The sequence below is a fragment of the Fundulus heteroclitus genome, chromosome 7, assembly GCF_011125445.2.
Source record: "Fundulus heteroclitus isolate FHET01 chromosome 7, MU-UCD_Fhet_4.1, whole genome shotgun sequence".
Lineage (NCBI taxonomy): Eukaryota > Metazoa > Chordata > Actinopteri > Cyprinodontiformes > Fundulidae > Fundulus > Fundulus heteroclitus.
The window spans coordinates 86,529-97,945 of record NC_046367.1 but is presented as its reverse complement, the minus strand read 5'-3'; the positions used below and the strand labels follow the sequence as shown (position 1 = coordinate 97,945).

Genomic DNA, 11,417 nt, shown 5'->3' with positions numbered 1-11,417 from the left:
GAAGCAATAAATGCCTCAAAACAAAAGCCAGATTAAGATTCTTTAGCACAAGATTGTCCAAAGTGTGACTTGGAAGATGTTTGTAACCCCTGCTTTGATTTTGTGTGGCAACTAAATGCAGTTCAAGAATGATTTGGTCCACCAGCACAAGTGGTCGATGCAGATAAACTGTTTTACTTCTAATTAAGGCAAACATTTTTACACACAAGTTAAACTTTTCTTACAGTTGAAAATGTTAGGTGTAACAAAGAGTATTCATCTACTAGCAACCACACTTTTCTCTTTAATTTCATAGTGAATAGGACCACATCGATCCAATAACATATTTAATGCAAACTTTGGTGCACCAACCTCTGGTTTAAATTAATGGATTAAAAATACATACAGAAAGCGTTTTAAAGAAAGAATGACCCAAATCTTGTTCTTGGTGCTGAGAAAATACTTTTTTTTGACGTTTCTTTGACAATTGAGCCCAGAATTGCAAACTGGATGGTCATCTTTTTGTTCAGAATTAGGAGATTACAGATACTGGAGATGCGGAAAGCAGTTAATGGGAACACAGACTCACGGCCAATGGGTACTCAAAGGCTGACATACTTGGACAGAATGACTGAATACAGGTAAATGGGTCAGCTTGGTCACGTCCACAATATACCGTATTTTTCGGACCATAAGGCATACTGGATTAAAAGGCGCACAGTGAATTAACGTGTCTTTGTGTGTCTTTGTTCACATATAAGGTGCACTGGATTATAAAGCGGACTAAATATTCTTCCTAAGTGTGTTATATCATTCCGCCCCTTCACCTACACAGCTCTCTCCTGAGAGAGAGAGCTATCCATCTCTGTCGGTAGGACAGAGTAGTTGGACTACACTGCCCTGTTTCTAACATAAGGTCAAAGTAAAGGTAACTTTTATATTGAATTAACTTACTAGGTTTATTGTTGCTGGCTCGTACTCCGGGCCCAGGCTGCCTAAATGCTTTCACATATTCGGGTGTACTAAGCGCACACTGTGAGCTTGGCAGACTTCGCACTGACTCTCCGCGGACATTTTACCCTTCATAGGTGAGTGCACTGTTGCCTACATTTCTTGTGGCAAATTCCTATAATTCCCACACTTTCTGCTAGTGGGACAAAGCGGCAAAACAGATGTTAAATGTGTCATTAGCTAGCTGGGCACCTAGAGCCATTCCTTTTCTAGCAGGCTCCCACAGCACACCTGTCTGTGAGTACAGAGAAATACTGCACATCCTTGCGACCGCCTGCAGGAAACTCAGGAAAATGGCAAATTCCCGGCTAATATGAAATCTGCTACAGTTAGGCTACGTTCACACTGCAGGCATGCATTGCATGGCCGTTCACATTTCCAAATATATGCGACTTGTTTGTGATCTCCTGTGTGAACTGAATTCATACAACTTAAGTGTCCCGCATGTGCAGTTGAGGACGCGATCAAACGTGCTCAGTGTTTGCAGAAGTAAAATGGCGCTCTACACACCAAGAGGAATCCTACTTAATCTGGAGGGACAGACTATTGTTGTATAACAAGACCCTCCGCAGAGTTAGAGCAGCATATTTTTCATCATTAATTGAAGAGAATAAAAATAATCCTAGATTTCTCTTTAGTACAGTTGCCATACTTACCCAGAGCCACAGCTCTGTTGATCCATCCATTCCCTTAGCTCTTAGTAGTAATGATTTTATGGGATTCTTCATAAATAAAATTGATGCCATTAAAAATAAAATAATTGGCATCCTCCCAAACATGATTACCTCGTCCTCAGTAAGTGAGGCAGCATTGGAGGAATCTTTAGAATCTGCGCAGTGTTTGAACTGTTTAGAAGCAGTAGAGCTTTCTGAGCTATCTAAAATTTTAGCTTCATCTAAACCTTCTACCTGTATGTTAGACCCAATCCCAACCAAGTTGTTTAAGGACATATTCCCTTTGATCAGTGGCACTATTTTAGACATGATTAATCTATCCTTAGTAAATGGATATGTACCACAGGTTTTGAAAGTAGCTGTTATTAAACCTTTACTTAAGAAACCTTCTCTTGATCAAGATGAGTTAGTAAATTACAGACCTATATCTAATCTTCTTTTCTTATCTAAAATTCTTGAGAAAGTAGTTGCTAATCAACTTTGTGAACATTTACAAAGTAATGACCTACTTGAGGAGTTTCAGTCAGGCTTCAGAGCTCATCATAGCACTGAAACAGCTCTGGTGAAGGTCACTAATGATATTCTCATGGCCTCAGATAATGGACTTGTGTCTATACTTGTCCTGTTAGATCTCAGTGCTGCGTTTGATACAGTTGATCACAATATTCTCCTACAAAGACTTGAACATACTGTAGGGATTAAGGGGAAAGCATTAGGCTGGTTTAAATCTTATCTGTCAGACAGATTCCAATTTGTTCATGTTAATAATAAATCTTCCTCAAACTCTAGGGTCACCTGTGGAGTACCACAGGGTTCAGTCCTTGGACCAATTCTCTTTACTATATATATGCTTCCGATAGGCAAAATTACCAGACAGCATGGGATTAATTTCCACTGTTATGCTGATGACACTCAGCTATATTTATCCATAAATCCTGATGAATCCAATCAATTACTTTGACTGCAGTCATGTCTTGATGACATCAAAAGCTGGATGACTTTAAATTTCCTGCATCTAAATTCTGACAAGACCGAAGTTTTAATCTTTGGGCCAGAGTCCTCAAAAAATAAACTTCTTAACCAATCACTTAATCTGGGTGGCATTAACCTGGCCTCTGGTAATAAAGTAAAAAATCTTGGTGTTATTTTTGACCAAGACATGTCATTTAAATCCCATATTAAACAGGTTTCCAGAGTTTCCTTTTTTCACCTCCGGAATATCGCCAAAATTAGAAACATTCTGTCCAGGAGCGATGCTGAAAAACTGGTCCATGCATTTGTTACTTCAAGGCTGGACTATTGTAATTCTTTACTATCAGGAAGTCCACAAAATGCAGTTCAAAGCCTTCAGCTGATCCAAAATGCTGCAGCAAGAGTTCTGATGAAAATCAACAAGAGGGATCATATTTCTCCAATTTTAGCTTCCCTTCATTGGCTTCCTGTTAAATCAAGAATAGAATTTAAAATTCTTCTTCTAACGTATAAAGCCCTTAATAATCAAGCTCCATCATATATCAGAGCTCTGATTACCCTGTATGTTCCTAACAGAGCACTTCGCTCTCAGACCGCAGGTCTGCTGGTGGTTCCTAGAGTCTCTAAAAGTAGAATGGGAGGCAGATCCTTTAGCTATCAGGCTCCTCTCCTGTGGAACCAACTCCCAGTTTTGGTCCGTGAGGCAGACACCCTGTCTACTTTTAAGACTAGGCTTAAAACTTTTCTTTTTGACAAAAATTATAACTAGTGACTCATGTTACTCTCAGCTACCTTTATAGTTTTACTGCTATAGGCTTAGGTTACTGGAGTATATCAGGATCTAATTTTCTCACTATATTGAGTTCTCCTGTTCTTCAATTATGCATTATGTGTTGTCATTTCTGCTTTAACTTTCTGTTCTCTCTCTTTTCTCTTCATAGTAGGTACACCTGGTCTGGCGTTCTGTTAACTGTGACATCATCCAGAGAAGACGGCTCACCTGCTACTACCATCTAATGTAGAACAGATTACTAGATCAATGTGTGCTTCTGTGCTTTTTTGTTTCTCTTGTTGTGTCTCTGTTCTGTCTTCTGTAACCCCAGTCGGTCGAGGCAGATGACCGTTCATACTGAGCCCGGTTCTGCCGGAGGTTTTTTTTCCCGTTAATGGGTGGTTTTTCTTCCCACTGTCGCTTCATGCTTGCTCAGTATGAGGGATTGCAGCAAAGCCATGTACAATGCAGATGACTCTTCCTGTGGCTCTACGGTTCCCCAGGAGTGAATGCTGCTTGTCGGGACTTTGATGCAATCAACTGGTTTCCTTATATAGGAAATTTTTGACCAATCTGTATAATCTGACCCAATCTGTATAATATGATTGAACTTGACTTTGTAAAGTGCCTTGAGATGACATGTTTCATGATTTGGCGCTATATAAATAAAATTGAATTGAATTGAATTAAACATGGATTATAATGCTGCAGTGCATTTTGCAATCTTTATTTTATTCTCTAACTGGAGATTTCTCTCCATTGACTGCTCTCTCCATTGTTGTTCGTTATAGGGGTCGTTTTTCTTCAGGATGCAGAATAGTGGCGTTTGTCGAGTATCAGTGACATACAGGCCGTACAGAGACAGGTTGCGTTTGAAAAGATCTGATACATATGGGAATTAGGACCACACATCCAAGTGGCCTGGGTTGCATTTGAAAAAATCCAATCTGTGTTGTTCAGACTGTCATGAAAAGATCCGATCCAGGTTGCATATGGGCAAATAAATCAGAATTGGGTCACTTCAGGCTGCAGTGTGAAAGTAGCCTAAGTCTCCTGCTTAAACCAAGCAAAGATCCCGTGTTTCCTTCCAGCTATCATCCCATATCCCTTATTAACATTGATATTAAAATAATCTGTAAAGCTGTAAGGCTGAGTCCATCTTGGATAATCAGTGTTGGGCACGTTACTTTGAAAAAGTAATTAGTTATAGTTACTAGTTACTTCTCCCAAAAAGTAACTGAGTTACTAACTGAGTTACTCCACTATAAAGGTATCGGACATGCTAAGTATGACAAAGGTGGAAGGTTATGCCGAATTTGAGTCATTAATTAAAACGACAGGGAACACCTCAGAGTCTGCTAAAGCCAGGAGAGAGGGCTGGCAAAAAGCAGAAAATAATTAAATAATAATTAATAATTATATATAATTAAATAATTAATAATTAAAGGCTACAAAATGGTAGCCTTTAATTATTATACTTTATTTTAAAAAGGCACTTGTTATGTCAAGAGATCCAAATTTCGGTGTCATTCCTTAGACACTGGAAGTGAAGGACATGTGCAAACTGGGAATTTCAACAACAAAAAAATCTTTATCTATAAAAAAATGAAGTTCTTTCTTTTCCAAGTCATACACAGTTTGCACGGTAAAACTGTATTGCTCCGTGTCTAGATAATCCATCCATAGTTTTTTCTAATACAATATACGGCTCAACAGGAAGCAAACCTTTCAAAGTAAAACTAAACTTCATAATAAAATGGCCTGAACAAATCTTCTTACTGAATATGATAAAAATAAAAAGCAAACCATCATACAAATAACTTGAATATTTTCTATTTATGACTCTAACACCACTTTTTCCTCTTTAAAAGCCACTGTTAAATGATGTGTTTGTCTGTTTATAACAGCCACCAAGAAAAATCTCTCTACAATTACACTGTCGTGCTGCGCTAAAGGATCCTGTCTATTGCGCAATACATGATTAATAAGCTCTGAAATTATTCTTGCACCTTCCGCAACAGGTTGCAGTCATAAAAATGGACATGACTACGACAGACTTCCCTATCTCCTCCGCTTATACAGCTGCAAACTAATCCTGTTTACATGAAATAAGCCTGCTCTCGAGCAGGCTTAAGCTGGCGCACATGTTGCTATGACAGCAAGTCCAAGATGAGTTTCGAAGAACCAAATGATCCGAGATCATGCCAAATCGTCAACAATCAAATCCAGCTAACTGAGTTAGCGACGTACAAAGAACGGGCCCCTGGTCTACTTCTCTTACTTACTGCTCTTTTGCCAAGATAAAAGACCAAATGCTGTTTTGGAAACCCTGGGAACTCTCTTATGATAGGCTCAGGAGCCAGGAAGTAAACACGGGATACGCTCTCAACCGAAAATGTTCCAGGCCGCACCTCTAGGTTTAAAAGGAAAAGAAACACGACCAAACATTGCTGATGGAGAGGACCGATTGTTTATAGGGAATTTTACTTCCATCCCAGGTGACAAATAATGATTTAGGTTGATTTTACAGTAAATATCTTACTTATAGGTCCTTTAATATGCACATTTTCATCTGAGAATACCAAATTATCAATGAATAATACTGCATTTTCTTTTTTCCTGATATGTTCATTCTCTTTTGCTTTAGAACATAACTTTAAATTAGCTTCTTTATTCAAATTACTTAATCACTTAATTACCAGCCTGCTCTGCATACCCAGAACCAGAACCAAACACGGAGAAGCAGCATTTAGTTCCTATGCTCCACTTATCTGGAACAAACTTCCAGAAAACTGTAAAGGTGCGGAAAGAGTTCCTTTAAATCAAGATTAAAAACACATTTGTTTAGGATTGCCTTCAACTGTTCTAGTTAACTGAAACACCACTAGTGTTTTTTTAATGTTCTATTTTCTATCTACATTTTATTCCTATTTGCTTTTATTCTGTTTGATTTTGCTATATTTTAATCATGTAAAGCACTTTGCATTGTCTTTGTACTAAATTGTGCTATATAAATAAATTTGCCTTGCCTTGCCTTTGCCTAATCTAGTGTGTAACCAGGCATCCTGCCTGGCATATGTGTTCTTGCCACTGTGATGTCCGGGTATCCCCATTCTGGGACAGCAAAGGTATTTCTATGCTATTCTTCTATATACATGTGTGTTTTCATATGTGTACCATATTAATCGGACTATAAGGCGCACTTAAAATCCTTAAATTTTCTCAGAAATTGATGCTGAGCCTTATAATCCAGTGCACCTTATATATGATTATTGTTGGGCTTATTTACTGATTTTATGTGGAACAATGCGCTAAAACATCTGTTAAAATGTGTAAGTACAACTTTGGTTAGCAACAAAGTCGCTCCGCTCAATGGATATTCAGAGCATTACGATACACTCTGTCACTACCTGATCGGCCCGTAACAGAACCGCTGAGCAGACTACAAGACCGCCTGACTGTAATGTCTAAATTAGAAGTGCATTCATGTAAGGCAGCCCGTGCCCGGTGTAAGCGCTAGCAACAATAAACCAAGTAAGTTAATTCAATATCAAAGCTAAGTTTATTTGGTTCTTATGTTAGAAACAGGGCAGTGTCGTCCAACTACCCTGTCCTCCACAGAGAAGGATAGCTCTCCCTCTCATGAGAGAGCTTTGTAAGGTGACCAGATTTGATTTCTCTAATGAAAACTGGGGACGTCTCTGATTTTCCTGAGCGCAGAATCTCTGCCTGGGGGTTGGTTTGTTTTGTCTGAGCTGCAATGACGACGGGTCGGGGAAGGTGTGTTCAGCAAAGCTCTTCTACATTGGGACAGCGGCAAGACCGGGTAAATAACTCTTGTTGCGCTAAACATTTTTACTCCATCATGATATACTGAAATCGGGGACATTTCCGGGGACAGCTTTTGCCGGGGACAGGTTATCCAAAATGGGTACTGTCTCCGGAATCAGGGACATCTGGTCACTCTACCAGTGGGACGGAGTGATATTACACACTTGTGCATTGTGTAATATCACAAGTGTGTAATACATGCAGTGCGCTTTATAATCTAGTCCGTCTTATATGTGATCAAAGACACACATAGACACGTTAATTGATGGTCCGCCTTATAATCCGGTGCACCTTACAGTCCGAAAAATACAGAAAGCTGGTGTTTATTTAAGACATCCTCAATTATGGCATCTGTACCTGTCTAATTGTGTGAAAGCAAAGACACAGGGTTACATCTCCAGTAAATTAGGTGTGATTTACTGCATATTATAATACAAGTTTTATGCATTCTGTTTATTAAGTCACAAATTAAATTTAGCAGGACTAAAAAATATTGCCTACTGTGAGTGTGCAAAATGATCAATTCATCAATGTATTGCAATTTATTCTTCCCAGTTCATTATTGATTCAGAAAATCACTGTGAATCAATCAGTTCCCCAGGCCACTGGGTTCATGAATGAGTTTCGAGTTATTTGCAATGTATGGGTGAAAGCCAGATAACACAAATGTACAAAAGGTAAATGACTTTACTGCAGTGTTAATACAGTGACAGACTGGCATACAGGGATTTCCCCAGTGGGCCAGTGGTTCAGCCTGTGGAGGTCCTGTCGTACTATGCCCTCTATTCACACAACATGCTCCGCAGTGCCCTGGTGCCTCCAACACATTCTCTATTCTACCTCTCCTACACTCCAGTCAGGCTTGAGATTAAAAAAAAGCCTAACAGGAAAAAGCAGCAACATATTTAAACATTTCTGGTTTGTAATAAAGATTAACTTAAGAAAGGTTTGGTAAAATGCTGGAGAGTCATACGATTATAGTGTAGCAGGAAATAGTTTCTAGAGAGGTTACTGATATACTGAAATATATGGGTTTATAAATACAGCAGCTTTGCAGTTCTTCATTTTGTCAGGTTCAAGGCAGGCAAGTTATTTTGCTGCAAAGGCAAGAAATTTTGAGGTTTTGTTATATCTTTCCTTTATCTATCTATATATATATATATATATATATATATATATATATATATATATATATATATATATATATATATATATATATATATATATAAATTGGTAAGGATGCTCCACAAAGTACTGTACAAAAGTTGGGTGTTGAATAATACTGCATTTTTCATTTGCACTTCAAAGTTAGATCAACTTTTGTTGACAGAATGACTCAAATATGTGTCAATAAAGGGGCTTAGGGGGTTGAATATTTTTGATTGCATCTCTACATAGGCCTATGTTTTTCATTTAAATTTCAAACTACTTGTTGAAAATGGGCCAGTCTGTTAGGAACACCCAGGTAACTTCTCACCCCAGTCCAGCGCTGAGTGCTGTAATAATGTTTGAAACATTTGCTCTCTATCTCAACCACAACTATCAATCTGCTAATACTTTATTTTCAGATGTGTTATTCAAAAATGATATGAATTGTCCCAGTTTCTAGGAGAAAAAGAAAATATTGTAGGTTTAATTGCACTTTAATGTACAGTCCTGCTATGTTTTCACATTTGTACTCTATATTCATAATTAATAATATTTGCACAGGTATACTATGGCTGTTCATATGGAGAATAAATAAATAAATATCTTAAAATATAAATATGTACAATAAAATGGACAGACAGGTACGATTTGTGAACTTTTACTTATTACAAAATAAATCAGCATAGAAACTTATAAATGACTATTGAGTCACACCAATATGGAATTGAATTGTAGCCCAAATAATGAAAATTGAATTGAAATGTGAGGTTTTTAACAAAACTATTGCCTACGTAAACATTTGATAAAAATGCAATTAATCAAATACAAAGCCTCTAACTCATTAGAGTTTTTTTATTGTTTCATATTTACATTTTTATTCATATTCTTTAAATCATATTCTTGTTAAAAAAGGAGGGCCTTAGATTCCCAGCGTACTATGTCACATGGACCTGATAATTTACATATACAAGGTTTGAGAGAAAAAGCCCTCAGAGTTCAGCTGCTCTTTCCTTAGCCCTAATGATGGAGGATGATGAATTCTGCTTCCCAAAACTTTTCAACTCCTCCTGTAAAAAGTTAAAGAATTCTTATGCTGAAACTTTACTTATTTCCTTCATATTGTGTTTAGTTTCTCTTGTCACTGTGTCTCTAAACCTGCTGGTTATTATTTCCATCTCTCATTTCAGGTGACATTTTGCTTTCATTTTAAATTAGGAAACTGTGAAAGGCATTACAAGTTTCTTTTTCACTGTATTATCTACATTAATAATCAAACGCATCATGAATATATAGGGAATTATAAATAATATGTAATGTTTTAGAATTTTCAGTGGTTTCATCTGGATTATTGTAGGATCATCGTTTTCTACAAAAATCCTGACACATGTAACTGGTTTGTTCTACTTTTTCAGGCAGCTTCACAGTCCCACCAACTTTTTTATTCTCTCTCTGGCTGTCTCAGACTTTTGTGTGGGTCTACTACTTTCTTTTCAAATTATGATTCTGGACGGCTGCTGGTATCTTGGGGACCTTATGTGTCTTCTGTATTATGTGTTGGATATAATTATTACCTCTATGTCAGTAGGAAACATGGTGCTGATTTCAATTGACCGTTATTTGGCTATTTGTAATCCTCTCCAATATCGCTACAAAGTCACCCAAAAAAGGGCTCAAATATGTGTTTCAGTGTGCTGGATTAGTTGTCTGTTCTATGTCGTTGTGTTGTTGAGAAATAATTTAAAAAAACCAGGCAAATTCAATTCCTGCTATGGGGAATGTGTGATTATTGCTGGTTTAAATGAATACATTGTGGATGTTATTTTTGTCTTAATTATTCCTGTTATTGTCATAATAGTTCTTTATCTGAGAGTATTTATAGTGGTTGTGTCCCAGGTTCAAGCCATGAAGTCCCAAATTTCAGCTGTAACCTACCAGCATTCCAGTAAAGTAAGAATTTGCAAATCAGAGATAAAAGCAGCTGTGTCTTTAGGTGTCGTTGTGGTTATGTTTCTGGTATGTCTGTGCCCATATTACTGTGTTCTTTTTATTGGCCAAAACACTATATACAACACCTTATCCACTGCCATTGTATTATGTGTATTTTATTTTAATTCCTGTCTCAACCCTCTGATTTATGCATTCTTCTATCCTTGGCTAAGAAGAGCTATAAGAGTTATTGTGACATTTCGGATATTACGGTCTGGATCATCTCATGCAAATCTATTATGAAGAGGTATGAAGGAATAAAATCTTCCACATAAATCATTTATGTGGAAAAAGCCAGATTAAGATTCTTTAGCACAAGATTGTTCAAAGTGTGACTTGGAAGATGTTTGTAACCCCTGCATTGATTTTGTGTGGCAACTAAATGCAGTTCAAGAATGATTTGGTCCACCAGCACAAGTGGTTGATGCAGATAAACTTTTTTACTTCTAACTAAGGCAAAATTTTTACACACAAGTTAAACTTTTCTTACAGTTGAAAATGTTAGGTGTAACAAAGAGTATTCATCTACTAGCAACCACACTTTTATCTATAATTTCATAGTGAATAGGACCACATCGATCCAATAACCTATTTAATGCAAACTTTGGTGCACCAACCTCTGGTTTAAATTAATGGATTAAAAATACATACAGAAAGCGTTTTAAAGAAAGAATGACCCAAATCTTGTTCTTGGTGCTGAGAAAATACTTTTTTTGACGTTTCTTTGACAATTGAGCCCAGAATTGCAAACTGGATGGTCATCTTTTTGTTCAGAATTAGGAGATTACAGATACTGGAGATGCGGAAAGCAGTTAATGGGAACACAGACTCACGGCCAATGGGTACTCAAAGGCTGACATACTTGGACAGAATGACTGAATACAGGTAAATGGGTCAGCTTGGTCACGTCCACAATATACCGTATTTTTCGGACCATAAGGCATACTGGATTAAAAGGCGCACAGTGAATTAACGTGTCTTTGTGTGTCTTTGTTCACATATAAGGTGCACTGGATTATAAAGCGGACTAAATATTCTTCCTA

At 37.4% G+C, this 11,417-nt stretch overlaps 1 protein-coding gene across 1 annotated transcript; it reads left to right on the top strand.

Moving 5' to 3' along the window:
* Positions 1 to 9,411: 9,411 nt before the first annotated feature.
* LOC105924492 (trace amine-associated receptor 8a-like) lies at positions 9,412 to 10,617 on the top strand. The gene is made up of 2 exons (XM_012860314.3): positions 9,412 to 9,575; positions 9,801 to 10,617. The coding sequence occupies exons 1-2, from the start codon at positions 9,412 to 9,414 to the stop codon at positions 10,615 to 10,617; spliced, it is 981 nt and encodes a 326-aa protein (XP_012715768.3).
* Positions 10,618 to 11,417: the final 800 nt, after the last annotated feature.